The sequence below is a fragment of the Loxodonta africana genome, chromosome 4 (genome assembly GCF_030014295.1).
Source record: "Loxodonta africana isolate mLoxAfr1 chromosome 4, mLoxAfr1.hap2, whole genome shotgun sequence".
NCBI lineage: Eukaryota > Metazoa > Chordata > Mammalia > Proboscidea > Elephantidae > Loxodonta > Loxodonta africana.
Window position 1 is genome coordinate 123863024 of NC_087345.1, and position 14241 is coordinate 123877264.

At 40.8% G+C, this 14241-nt stretch overlaps 1 protein-coding gene and 1 long non-coding RNA gene across 4 annotated transcripts in view; one reads left to right on the forward strand and one right to left on the reverse strand.

Moving 5' to 3' along the window:
• ERP27 (endoplasmic reticulum protein 27) overlaps positions 1-4189 on the forward strand; it is a 35838-nt gene extending 31649 nt beyond the window's left edge. Inside the window, exons 6-7 of one of the 3 annotated variants that reach the window (XM_003405671.3) lie at positions 996-1193; positions 2064-4187. In XM_003405671.3, the coding sequence (XP_003405719.2) occupies positions 996-1193; positions 2064-2111 (246 nt within the window). In that variant the 3' untranslated portion in view covers positions 2112-4187. Of the gene's footprint in view, positions 1-995; positions 1194-2063 lie in introns of all 3 variants that reach the window. The other 2 variants (XM_064284545.1, XM_023554599.2) reach the window with 2 other exon arrangements.
• The window catches only part of LOC135231229 (uncharacterized), a 45735-nt gene extending 32333 nt beyond the window's left edge, over positions 1-13402 (reverse strand). The window contains exon 1 of the long non-coding RNA XR_010321889.1: positions 12476-13402. This is a non-coding gene — a long non-coding RNA (uncharacterized LOC135231229). The remainder of the gene's footprint in view (positions 1-12475) is intronic.
• Between the last annotated feature and the right edge of the window lie 839 nt (positions 13403-14241).

Here is a 14241-nt window from a genome sequence, read left to right on the forward strand (position 1 = left end):
TCCATGGTATATTTGATATTCTTCACCAGCGTCATAATTCAAAGGCATCAATTCTTCTTCAGTCTTCCTTATTCACAAACTTTCACAGGCATATGAGGCAATTGGAAATATCATGTCTTGGGTCAGGCACACCTTAGTCCTCAAACACCTACTAGGTGTCCAGTGAATACTCATTTCCTCCCCTTCCCTACTTTGTCTCATTCCGCTTAATATCACTTAAATAGTAAGATTTCAACCACTTCAAGGCTACTGCATTGAATTAAAGATACCTTATTTTATCAGAGTGCTACTGAATGTGAACAATCCTCAGAATTTATAAAAATTACTTCTTTGGGTAGAAGGTTTGAGTTAACATAAAATAGTTAACACTTATCCTTTATTACATGCCAAAAGGAGTTCCCTGTTCAGCTGTTAAATGAAAGGTTGGAAGTATGAGTCCACCCAGAGTGCTTCAGAAAAAATCCTTTGATCTATTTCCAAAAACTCAGCCATTGAAAACCCTATGAAACACAGTTCTACTACAACACACATGAGGTCACCATGAGTCAGAATAGACTTGACAGCAACTGGTTTAGTTTTTTATGTGCTAAAAATATTAAATACACCACCTCACTTAATCTCCCCCAACAAAAGCCTGATGATAAAACTGAGTCTCAAGGAAGTTGAGTAACATACCTAAAGTCACACAGCTAGAAAGTGCTAGAGGCAGGATTTTAAACTAGTTTTCTGCTTTCAATCGTTAGGCTAGACTTCTTCACTTACATAATCGCTAAAGTCTTCCAATTCTATGTTGTCAAACTAAATGAATTTGATCAATGGGAATAAAACATCAAAGCAACACGAAATAATATAAAACTGATTTCAGCTCAATTGAGATTTCAATTGTGTGACACAGGTCATAAATTCAGTTTTGATTTAAACTGCAGTGATTTCAAGATGTCTTTTTGTCCCCAGGATCTCAAATAAATCTTTCTCTCAACCTTTTCCAACTGCAGATTCTTTTTATTCTGGTGGACAGTGGTATGAAGGGAAATGGGAAGGTGATATCATTTTTCAAACTTAAGAAGTCTCAACTGCCAGCCTTGGCAATTTACCAGACTGTAGACGATGAGTGGGATACGTTGCCCATAGCAGGGATTTCAGAAGAGCAAGTGCAAAACTTTTGTGATGGATTCCTAAAGGGGAAACGATTGGTAAGTGTGAGACTACACATTAAAGCAAGCCAGCTTTTCTTCCTCTCTTTGTCCCTTTTAGGAGACCCTAGGTGGTGCAAAAGGAGCGTTGGTGGTGCAGTGGCTAAAGTGCCCTGCTAACCCAAAGGTCAGCAGTTCAAACCCACCAACCACTTCACGGAGAAAGATGTGGCAGTAGGCTTCTGTAACGATTACCTCCTAGGAAGTCCAATGCAGGCAGTTCTACTCTGTCCTACAGGGTCACTGTGAGTCAGAATCGACTCAAAGGCCACGGGTTTGGTTTGGTTCAGTTGGGTTGGGTTGGTGCAAATGGTAAAGTGCTCAGCCACCAATCAAAAGGTTGGTGGTTTGAACCCACCCACACACCTCAGAAGGAAGACTTGGCAATCTGCTTCCAAAAGGTCACAGGCTTGAAAACCCTATGATGCACAGTTCTACTCTACACGCATGGGTTCCTCATGAGTCAGAATCAACTTGACAGCAACTGGTTTGGGTTTTTGGTTTGTTTGTTTTTTATGTCTCGTTTATTTCCTGTTGATTAGGAATTCTTTAGGCTCTACTAGATTTGATTAGAAGCAAAGGTATATGAGGAAATGGTGGTCAGAGTAAGGATGCTTATTAGGATCCAGTCAAGGAATAGGACTAGAAAAGCCTTTTTGGAATGGCCTTGCATATTCAAAGGAGATGAACTTTTTTTCCAACCATTCCATTTATGGTATCAATGGGAAACAAGTCAAACTCCATGTAAAAGAGTTAATGAGATAAAACTGAAGATGGCTTTAGGAGTCGCAAACAATTTAGCTTATTAATCTCAGCTCAAAAATAAGAGTGAACCCCAAATCTAACTCTCCATGTCATGATGTTTTTCAGAGAGAAAATCATGAATCAGAAGAAAAGGCTCAAAAGGTGGAACTCTGATTTCTCCATGATACTTCTTCCTACCACCAAATATCTACTTTATGCTGAATAAAAACAGGCAACTCAAACCCTAAAGACACTAAACAGGATCATCAGGCCTTCCAACCACACACATATGCACACACACATACACATATGCACACATACAGATACACACATACACACACCCACTGCTCTGTTTTATTCCTTAAAATCTCATTTGCTCTTTCCTTTTTTTTAATTTTCTTTATCTCTCACTATCTACCCAATTTTCTTTTATGCATTCATACTGTGTAGTTTCATCTGTGATATCACTGGTTGAAGGCTTTCAGATAAACACTGTGATGCCTACAAAGGAGGCACATTTCTAGAGAGATTGTGCTGGTTTGTCATTTAACACTGAGTTTGTACACTGCATGACTTAGACACAACATAGTCTCTGCTGTTTTCGGGTGACTTAAGGGCTGAAGTTTTACCTTACCTCACAAGTACACATCTCCTCTCTGACTCAGGACCAAGAACAAAAGAATGGTTTTAAACAGCATTTGGGAATTATGTGTTTTTGCCAGAAGTTAAATGAGGTTTCCAACACTCTGAACTTAGCAGAAGCAGACCATGTGCAAACTCCATGCTTATTTAGCATTCCCAACTCCCTGTGTAAATCAACAACTTGCATAATAAATAAAAGGCAATAATGTTATAGGAAAAGACTGGCATCTCTTTGCAGGCCAAACCTTTAGTAAATACCCAGCTGCCCAACTACACAGTATGTACCTCACCCTTCAATGCCCACTGTTTAGTATCAGGCCATATGCCACTAACATGTTATTGTTTATTCTGTGGGTGGGACTGGAGGTGGATAGAGGCCATCCTGCATGAGATTGGCATAAATGTAGCAAAACAGTTAGGAATCGATTTAGGTAAATGGTTGGGGAATGGGTAGGGGGAGGGGAGCTGTGGTGGGCTGGAGTTGACTAAACCATGGATTATTGCAGGTGAGGTGTGCAATCCAGCCCATAAGGAATAGAGGGAGTGTTTGCCCAAGTGTCTCTGGCCCACAGGCTGTTACTGTCAACACACAGATGCTACATTGTACCCAGGAGGCCCTTGGCTCAGAAGGAAAGTGCCTAAGTGCTGAAGAGCTGAAAAACCACATATGTATATCTAAGCAGTGGTCCAAGTAAAGAACAGAGTGAAAGGCATGGTTGTTCCCTTCTGTGGGGAAAAGTCCACAGCCTCGAAGCTGAGAGTCAGCCGCTGGCAACGACACTGTGAAAGCAGCAGTGTGCAGCACAGCTCTCAGAAACATGAGGCTGAACTTCTGAGGGGTCACCCAGTCCATCCACAGGGCTGCACTAAACCACCAAACAGTCTTTTGCTTGAGGCTGAAAAATATTGCTAGGGCAGGCACATCCCAGGAGCCTTTCTTTGGTCATGTAAGCCAGAGTTCTGGACATTCTAAGTCAGGAAATTCTTCCTGATGTCTAGTCTAGGTCCCCCAGCCACGCAAGCTTATTTCTTCTCATCTACCATCTATGAACCACCACTATCTGTCAGTTTATCATACTACGGTGGCTTGCGTGTTACTATGATACTGGAAGCTATGCCGCTGGTATTTCAAATACAAGCAGGGTTCCCAGTGGTGGGCCAGTATCAGCAGAGCTTCCAGGCTAAGATAGACTAAGAAGGGCCTGGTGATCTACTTCTGAAAATTAGTCAATGAAAACCCTAGGGATCACCACAGAACACTGTCTGATTACCAACAGTCATGAAGATGGCACAGGACCAAGCAACGTTTCATTCTGTTATACGCTGGGTTGGAGCCAACTTGATGGCAATTGACAACTCTCTGTGGAAATTCTTAACAGCTGCCAGTCACTATCTGGCAAAAGACACTTTCAACTCCTTGTTGGTTACTCTTAAGCCCCCTTATCCAATCTTCTTTTCTCCATACTCACAATCCAACTTCTTTATCAATTATTTCCAAGTTCTTTGATTCATCTTGCTCTTTCTCAACTTTCCCCCTTTCTTGCTTAAAATGTTAGGACCCCCAAGCTATTGTAGGGATTTGGCAAATGCCAAAGAATAAATTCCCATGAGTTATATTTTGTTCGGGGAGCACCTGGGTGGTGCAAACAGTTAAGACATTCAGCTGCAAAACAAAAAGTTGGCAGTTGGAGTCCACCCAGAGATGCTTCAGAAAAAAGGCCTGGTGATCTACTTCTGAAAAATCAGCCACTGAAAACTGTATGGAACATAGTTCTACTCTGATATACATGGGGTCACCATGAGTTGGAATTGACTGGACAGCAACTGGCTTGGTATTTTTTTTTTGGGGGGGGATATATTTTTTTCAATATTGGATTAATTTTTCAATTATTTTATTTGAAGTGTTTCAATGACTATGGCCAACATTGAACATGTAAGTCTTAATATCTTCACATTATATTTTGCTGCTTGATGAAATTCAGTAGCAATGTATTACACATTATCTTTTGTATGCTTGGAGCCCTGGTGGCACAGTGGTTAAGAGGTTGGCTGCTAACCAAAAGGTCGGCTGTTTGAATCCACCAGCTGCTCCTTGGAAACCCTATGGGGTAGTTCTACTCTGTCCTGTAGGGTCGCTATGAATCAGAATTGACTCTACAGCAAAGGGTTTGTACAGTTTGTATGCTTATTTAGTTGTCTTATGTGTTTATGGTACTAAATTGAATTATTCCTTCTCAGTTGTGGCTCTCCCAGAACCACCAGCTATTTTTTGCCTATCTTCTTCACAACCAATCTGTTCCTTGTAGTTTTAGGGACTCATCATCAAAGAGTAAACTTCAGAAAGAAGAGATTTCTGCAGATTCTCATGCATTCACTAAAAACCAGACCTAGGATTACAAACTTCGGCAGTTTCTAACTTTTCTCTGTCTTTGGGTAATTTCTTCTGAAGGGTCTATGTTTTTCCCCAGGGCTATATTACTCTTGTACTATCTAGATACATTTCAGCTGTTTTTCATGTGAAATCATTCATTGGCCCTCACTGGCAACACTGCCATATTTTTTCTTTAAGGTGCTAAGTAGTAATGTTGTGCAATAGACCTTTGCAAAAGATACAGGCAGATGTGGAAGACTGTGATAAAAAGAAATAACGAAAACAGGGAAGGACTCAGAGGAACGACAGGAAAGTTAGTGTTTGAATCTCCACTTCTGTGTGTGTGGCTCTGTGACCTGGGAAAAACCACCACTTTCTATCTTTGAACTTCAAGTCAGTGACAATAATACAATTGTTCACAGGATATTTTAAGAACCCAGAGTGGTAATACATATTAACTAAAGGCTGGAGGAGCTCTAGTGGCACAGGGGTTAAGCACCTGGCTGCTAACCAAAAGGTCGGCTGTTAGAACCCACCAGCTACTCTGCAGGAGACAGATGTGGCAGATTGCCTCCGTAAAGATTACGGCCTTTGAAACCCTATGGGGCACTTCTACTATGTCCTATAGGGTCACTATGAGTAGGAATCTACTCAACGGCAATGGGTTTTGGTCATTACCTTTTTTTATATAATACTATATTGTCTTCTCTGGGTAACAGTCATTTCTTCAATTGTTATAATTTATGGAAAAGAAAGGGCTTCCTTCCGGGTCTTTCTTAAGTGAATTTTCATGGGAGGCCCCCAAACTTGATATTGGAGAAATATTTGAGATAACTAACCTCTACCTATTATGGGGTTCCTTTCCCAGCTCACCTAGTTGGATTATGCTATATAGGAAAGCATGCTGTCTTCATCATGACCCTGTTTAATACTCATATACCTTGGGGGTAGAGGGCATAGGGTAGAGCAGGTACAAAGTGGGGTATGATGAGAGAGCAGTTTATTTATTCACTCACTCATTCATTCATTCATTCAAATACTTATTAACCAACTACAAATGTGCTAGGCAAAAATTTCTCTGAAGAGTAGAGTAAACCTGGCCTTAGGTAAGCTGCAGAATAGGGAAGCTGTAGAGACAACAGGCAATATGAAGCCACTGAAGTAGTTCTGGGCCACGGACAGAGAGCAGTACAGCAGGGAAGCCTGTATAATGAGAAGAGGGATGAGTAGGAGGCTGACAGTGGGGTGAGAAGTTCCCAAAGTTGGGGGAGGAAGAGCCACATAAGGAAAAAGTCCACCAGCAAAGGGACGAGGCTCATCATAGACAAACAAGTTTACAATTGAGTCTGGAACCAGTCCTATTTCACTTTTCTGAAAGTATCTGGTTTCTAAGCAGAGGAGAATAAAACAGGAAGTGGAATGGATCCGATTCATGGTCCTAACTACAGAACTTTTCCATGGAGAGACCTAGAGAATAGAAAAAGGAGGAAGTTAAACACTGACATATTTTGAGCTTTGGACCTTTGGAGGAAAGTACTCTAGAAATCAAAGAAAAAAAAATTTTAAATCATGTATCTGTAAATTTGAAGGAGATTCATCCTTCTTCAAATCATTTCTAAGATAGGCCAATATGTCACTCTTTTCTTTCCCTTCTACAACCAAGGTCTTTGTTTTTGTGAGCTCAATAAACAAATATCTGAGTCATACTAGGAGCGGAGGAATAGAGGTGAGTAAAGGGATAGGAGTTAAACTAAGTCAAGGGCTATGAAAAGTTTTATGGAATCCAAAACTTTAATGTTTCATAGTTCAAACAATTGCACTAAGTTTTAATAAAAACCCAAACCCGTTGTGGTCAGTTCAATTCCGATTCATAGCAACCTTATATAGCAGCATTCAATTCCTACATAAGGCCCTCTGATCTTAATATAGGGACATAGTGTAGCCTGGTCCTGAGGACGAAAAGTAGACCAGATTTGACATAATTCCAGCTGTGGTGAAGTAAGAAATTTAAAGTCAACAAATAAGTTATGTCACAGGTCATGTTTTCCAGAAAGAACACTCTGAGACTGGGTTTCTTTGCAGGAAGTTTACTGGGTAGTGTTCTTGGGTTCAAGACAAGTGGGGAAATGAAGATACCAGGACTGGAAAAGGAGAAGTTGGGCTGTGATGCAGTCATAACAAAAGCTCATATTATCCCATGGGAGATTTGGTGCTAAGGTGTCACTGCAGAATGGTCCTGAATTAAGGAATGAGAACCAGCCCTTATACTCTGACATTGATTGTGGGATGTGCTGCACCCAGGAAAGAGGCATGCAATATGAGCAATCTCTGGGTGGATGAGATCTATCATTTGCCATCACTCTGAATAGCTAGGGGAAGAGTGCTTCTGTTCTAAAGTGTGTGTGTTGACGGGGTGGGGGGAGAGTTGTTAATCTGCATGGCTCACCACAGCATCTACTACACATGCCTAGCTCTAGGACAGCACTTCTTTCAGGTTATCATAATCATTGCACCAATGCTATGCAAAAGGGTAAGGAAAGAGTGAATTTATTTTATCCAATAAAATATACAACACCCTCTTTGAGTTGAGGTTGGGGGCGAACATATGACTATGTTGTCTTCACACAAAGGATTAGAGCAGACTTCTGGGGGCAGTACAAGAGTGTTAAGTCTCCAAGTCATGCCCTCACACATTCCTTCATCAACCACTTGTGAAGCACCTGCCATGAGATGAGGATGTACCAGGAAATATATCAGACTACACATAGCACAATGTTGACTCCACCTTTTCCCATCCCCAGCCATCTGGTTCCCTCGTGTAGGACAAATATGAAGTTCACTGAGGATTTGAGGAATGGTCTGAATTTCTAATGTACTTAATGGATATTCAAATATTTTAAGATGATGACGATAATGATTCTTCAATAAAGAGAAAACAAAGAGGTAAGCAGTAATTTGTGAGTGAACAAAAACTGATGGTAAATTTAACTCTAAATTCTGACCATAAAGTTTACTTATACCATCTACATTTCATGGAGCCTATAATATTTTTTGCTAATTATCTTTTCCTTTTATGTCCAAAGTCAACAATGCCTTAACTTCCTGTCTCCGCTCGCTGCTCCTTATTTCTGACTGTTGTTGTTGTTATTAGTTGGTGTTCAATTGATTTCAACTCATGGCAACCCCATGTGGTACCTTCTTGCTAATAATTACCAACCTCGTGATCAATCTTTCACTACTCTTCTACCAACTCATGGCCTCTGTTTCTACTTCATCCTCCATCTCCTCCTTTTCCTAGGATGTGACTCCAGGTCATTACATGGGGCAAAGTTTGAGGCACACTGATTTATAATATCAGGGCTGAGCACAAAGGGGAACAATCAGGGAAGGAAGCACCTGGAGGGAAGTGGATATACATTGACGAGTATGTTGGAAGTTCTGGCTCTGTCCTATAACCTCTGCGCTCTACACCATGATCATCAGAATCGTATTGGTCCCAAATGATATTCCTTTGTAGCCCATCTAAACTTCATTCCACCACACTTTGGCAAACATGCCACAGAATGAAAATGGGAAATAATTACTTATGATCTAACTCCTTAGACCTGCAGACTCTCTTGGATTGACTCATTCTGCTCATTCCGCATGCTCTTTACCCTTAACACCACTAATAATACATCAGGGCTGGAGAAGGGAAGAGGCTAAGTCAGTCAACAAGCAGAAATGTTAGGTGTTCATGGGAGGGCAAGGTGGTTTGTGGGCAGGGTATTTACATGATTGTGAAATACAAGGATGGTAATAGCCACTTATGTGATGTTGATTTGTAAGGTGAGAGCTGAAGGGTCAGAGAATCATTATTCTTTTGAGGACAGCAGGCGTTTGGAAAAAAATGGTAGCCAGTAAGTTTAAGGGTGGTCATAATTATTCAAGCCAGACCAAGTGTTAAAATGGCAATTTACTAATGGCTACATCTGGAGATCTGTCATCAGCTTATGATTCTCTACTGCTCCTTCTACCTTCTCATTTTCCAATTCGCTAAATGACATAACATTCTGATGCATCCAGTTCATCAGGGCTCTCTCGAGGAGTAAGTCACCATTTTCCAACCTAAGTGATTCCGACCTATGTGATTAAAGCTCATTGCTGTCAAGTAGATTCAGTCTCATAGCAACCCTATAGGACAGAATAAGGTATGTGATTACTACTTAGTATCTTCACATAGTCTTTTCCAAAAAGCTCAAGTTCACAAAGCACAATTTCCACATAGTTCTCAAAATGTCTGGTTTTATGTACAATGTTTTCAAATTCCAAGCCGAGACTGAAATTTGAAGAATAAACTTAAAAGGGCTTTGTTGTTGTTGGATAACTGACGAATGAAGAAGGAAAACTGATAATCATCAAGCAGGATCTTAAAAGGGATCTATCTGGAAGAGGACATATATTAGTTACAGTCCTTAGTAATCAAAAACTGGAGAGAACCCAAACCGCAGCAAAGTCTGTTTTATTTGTGGAGCTCATATTCATTTCTCATGCACGTCTACAAATTCCTGACCGTGTTTCTGCAAGGGACACACCCATTAAATAAACACTCGAGAATTCCTCACAATAAAAGAGTTTATTTTTTTCCCGTAAAGAGATTGACCTCTAAGACCTGAACAAAGTGGCCACAGTTAGATGAAGAGGAGAAAACTTAAGGGAAATATCAGAACTTCAAGCAGCTATTTGCTCTGCCAGAGTTATTTCTTGGCTCAGCATTTATAGGACCGTCATAAGGTTCGGTTTGTCTAATTTCTGATAAGAAATAGGAAAATAATTGGCCATGAGAAGAGTCAGGCATGGAGTGCTGTTCACTACAAAGAGGCCTGTAAAACATCTTCTTAGTCTGTTGTTTTAAAAAAAAAAAAACAAAAACCCTGTTGCCATCGAGTCGATTCTGACTCATAGCAACCCTATAGGACGGAGTAGAGCTGCCCCATAAGTTTTCCAAGAAGCAGCTGGTGGATTCGAACTGCCAACCTTTTGGTTAGCAGCTGTCATGGATTGAATTGTGTCCCCCAAAAATATCTGTCAACTTGGCTAGGTCATGATTCCCTTGTACAATTCTCTACTATTTTATCTTCTGATGTGATTTCCCTATGTGTTGTAAATCCTATCACTATGATGTAATAAGATGGATTAGTGGCAGCTATATTGATGAGGTCTACAAGATTAGGTAGTATCTTAAGCCAATCTCTTTCAGATATAAAAGAGAAAAGCGAGCAGAGAGACACAGGGACTTCACACCACCAAGAAAGCAGCGCCGGGAGCACAGTATGTAGTTTGGACCTGAGGTTACTGCGCTGAGATGCCCCCAAAACAAGGGAAGACTGATGCATCACAAGGACCTTCCTCCAGAGCCGATAGAGAGAGAAAGCCTTCCCCTGGAGCTGATGCCCTGAATTTGGACTTGTAGCCTAGTCAACCATGAGAGAACACATTTCTCTTTGTTAAAGCCATCCACTTGGGGTATGTCTGTTATAGCAGCACTACATGACTAAGATAGCAGTGGTGCTCTTAACCACTGTACCACCAGAGCCCAGTGTTGTTGTTAGGTGCCTTCAAGTCACCCTCCCCACCCCAATGGAAGCCCCCTGCACAAAGGAACAAAATGCTGCCTGGCCCTGCCCCATCCCCATGACCAGCTGGGGACTGGACCGCTGGGATCTTCAAGTTCTCATTGACTGGTTTTTTTGGAAGTAGATTGCCAGGCCTTTCTTCCTAGCCCATCTTGGTCTAGAAGCTCTGCTGAAACCTGTTCAACATCACAGCCTCTACTGACAGATGGTGGCAGCTTTCCTTGAGGTGCATTGGCCAGGAATCAAACACAGGTCGCCTGCATGAAAGGTGAGAATTTTACCACTGAACCATCATCTCTTTAGTCTCACCACAGGGAATTAAATTTTAAAACAATGGGGTCCAGAGAAGACGCACGTGTCACGATTCCAAATGGCATGTTCTCTCCAAAATTAGCACAACATGCTAAAGAAATTAACTAGGAGCATCTTTTGTAAAAATAAACATAGAAGCATATGTACCATTCAGTATTTCATTTACTGTACAGCTTCTCTAATTCATTTTAACAGAGGGGATTAGTGGTAGAGTGCAGCCTGTTATAAGAAAAACTGAAATGAGAGAGGATATTTTAGTTCTAATCCTGATTTCCCACATTAAACTCAGCATGAAATCTTAGGAACATTATTGTATTTCAATTTATCTCCTCACAAGTATATTATAGAAATAAAATGAGATGAGGAATAGAAACATTTGAAATATAAAAATACACAGTCTTTGGATTAGACTCAGATGCTCCTATGAACAAGCACGCCGCATGCCACAAACACACCCTACCTCTGTCTAGATATTTTGGCACTACAAAAAGCAGCCTAAAATAGTAAAAAATAAAAAAGAGAGAGAGGAGAATACCAGCTAATCCCCAAACACAGAGTCCACCAATTTATAAGAGCTGATGCTGTTAATTTATGCTCAAGTGTGTGTAAATTGAATTGCTTCCACATTTATTTTCCCAGCTCATAGCACTAAAACTAAATGTCCTCATTTAGAAGATGTGGTCTCATAATTGGAGTACCTGGGTGGTACAAATGGTTATCACACTTGGCTGCTAAGCAAAAGCTTGGAAGTTTGGGTTTATCCAGAGGTGCCTCAGAAGAAAGGCCTGGCAATCTACTTCTGAAAAATCAGCCATTAAAAACCCTATGGAGTACAGCTGTACTCTGACACACATGGGGTCACCATGAGTCGGGACCCACTCCATCAGCAACTGGCACTGGTGGTCTCATAATTTAGTGATACATTGTTCTACCTAACTGAGTGAAAGAGAGGACATTTAACTCCTCTGAGTCTCATTTTTCTCCAAACAAATTAAGGTGGCTGGAAAAATGATCTTAAGCGTTCTTTCCAACTCTAAAATTTTGAGTTTTGAAAATTAAAAAAAAAGGAGAGCAAAACTGATGGGCTGACTCGTTCGTGTGCCAGGCACCAGGCCTCAGATTCTGCCTCTCTATTGTCTTCTCATAACGAAAATAACTGTGGTTCAGTTAAGGCCAATGCAGCCTTAGTCTACCACTGGTTTGTAAATCAGTCATTAGGCTCAACTTAAAAGTAGCCCGTTCTATTTCTGTCTGACTTTCTATGCCAAAACTCAACCCCCAGTTTGTTTGGTTTTATTAAATTTATTCTGTTGTTGCGGACATTGTGCAAAATGGAAAAAACAAGTCTAGACTGGTTTTAGCCCAGGAAGTTAGGGATTTATTTTTATTAAATATAAACATCCTCTTTTTAGCTTCCTTTTCACTCTCTCCTCACAATCTGCTCCCAGAAGTCCTTGGAACCAGGGCACCAGTATATGATTATTGCCCCAAATCCATGTAGGACACCTGACCTCTTCATGAACAATAAAGCCAAGAATACAAGAAGTTATTAAAGGCAGCTTACAGTAATATAAGTTGAACATACAAAAATTAATTACCTGAACCCTGGTAGGATCTTTTGTCTTCCTTTTCTAAAAGCTGGCACTTTAATCTCAGTGAATGAGACACAGTTTTGTCTGAATCTTGCATTCCATGATTTTGGGCACAATCTGCCCTTCTAGATTTAATGAAGCATGATGGCCTTCATCACTTCCCGTCCCAACAGGGTATTCTGCTCTATAACTAAATTCAGAGTGAAGCTTGTTTTCAGCCTTCTTCCTTCCACCTTTTAGGGTTCCTCTTCCGTTTTGGGTCAGCCTGTTCCTTTTCTCCCCAGGGGAGTTTGTGAAGTGCTATTAAAATATAGCGGTTTATGATTACCAAAGCACATTGGTTGCCTGCAAAAGGAAGGTGCATGAATAAATACTTCTGGTTCCTCAACAGACACTTGGAATAACATGCCTGTAAAAGGAAGCCGCATAAATAAACACTTCCCATTCAACAAGCTCTTGGAAGAACATGGTAGAAGGCAATATAACATGGTGATGTGGCACACAGCCTCTGGGGTCAGATGGCCTTATTCTACTACATGCTACATGTGGACTTAGGAAAGTTCTTTAATTTCTTGGTGTCTCAGATTCCACAACGTAAAATGGGAATAATAACAGAACTAACCTCATAGGTTTATTTTGAAGATTAAATGGACTAACACAATTTAAACACCTAGACTATCACTTGGCACAGAGCAGGCATCAGTTATTACACTTGAAGAATATCCTGAAGTGGTCAGAGTTGACACAGTTCCACAGAATTTGTTTTTTTTTTTTCTTTTTTTGTCCTGGTCTGTGCTGGGGTACTAGCTGTTCATTCCGTTCATTCTACTTGAGTATCCATCCCACCTCCTCTACTTGGCGGCCTCTTATCAACCATCAAAGCTCCACTCAAATGGGTATATCCAAAACTTCCTCAGGCCTCTGGACTCTTCTAGCACATCGTATAGGTTTCAACTAACATAGCAGTGGTCATATCTTATTACCAATATTAACTTGTATAAAACCAAAAGTAACCTGTTTCTGTCAGTTCCAACTCTAAGTGCCCTGTAGGACAGAATAGAACTGCCCCATAGGGTTTCCAAGGAGCAGCTGGTGGATTTGAACTGCCGACCTTTTGGTGAGCAGCCAAATGCTTAACCACTGCACCACCAGGGCTCCAACTTATATATTTGCCTAAAAATTTTTTAAAAAACTTACAGCACATACTGCGGACTCAAAACCCTGTTTCAATAGTTTCTTTCCACCATCTAGTCTATGCTGATCTGAAAGCGTGCAGGCATGTAACAGTGACCAATTTGAAAACACAAAAGCTTCCTGGGGCATAGAGAAATTTTTAAGCACAGGGTTGGAGGACCACAAGGAGGACCTTAAGCCTCAGGACTGGATAAGAGCAATTCAAGAGATTTAGCTTTTTAGTTTAAAAAATTAGCTTGGTTACCTTCAAGTAATAAACTGGCTGGAACTTACTGTGTTTTTTTCTCTAGGAAAAGGTGTATTTTCCCTAGGAAAATACCATAAAATTAGCACCCTTCGAATAAATTAATCTCTTAAAATTTAGCTAGTCGCCTAGGAAGCATTTGAGATATTGTAGGTGTAGCTTGTTGTTGTATTGCTAGCTGCCACCAAGTCAGCCCGGCCCACAGAGACCCCATGCACAAAAGAAGATACACTGCCCGGTTCAGCGCCATCCTCACGACTGCCACCACGCCTGAGCCCACCATCACGGCCACTGTATCATACCATCTCATTGAGGGTCTTTCTCTCTTTTGCTG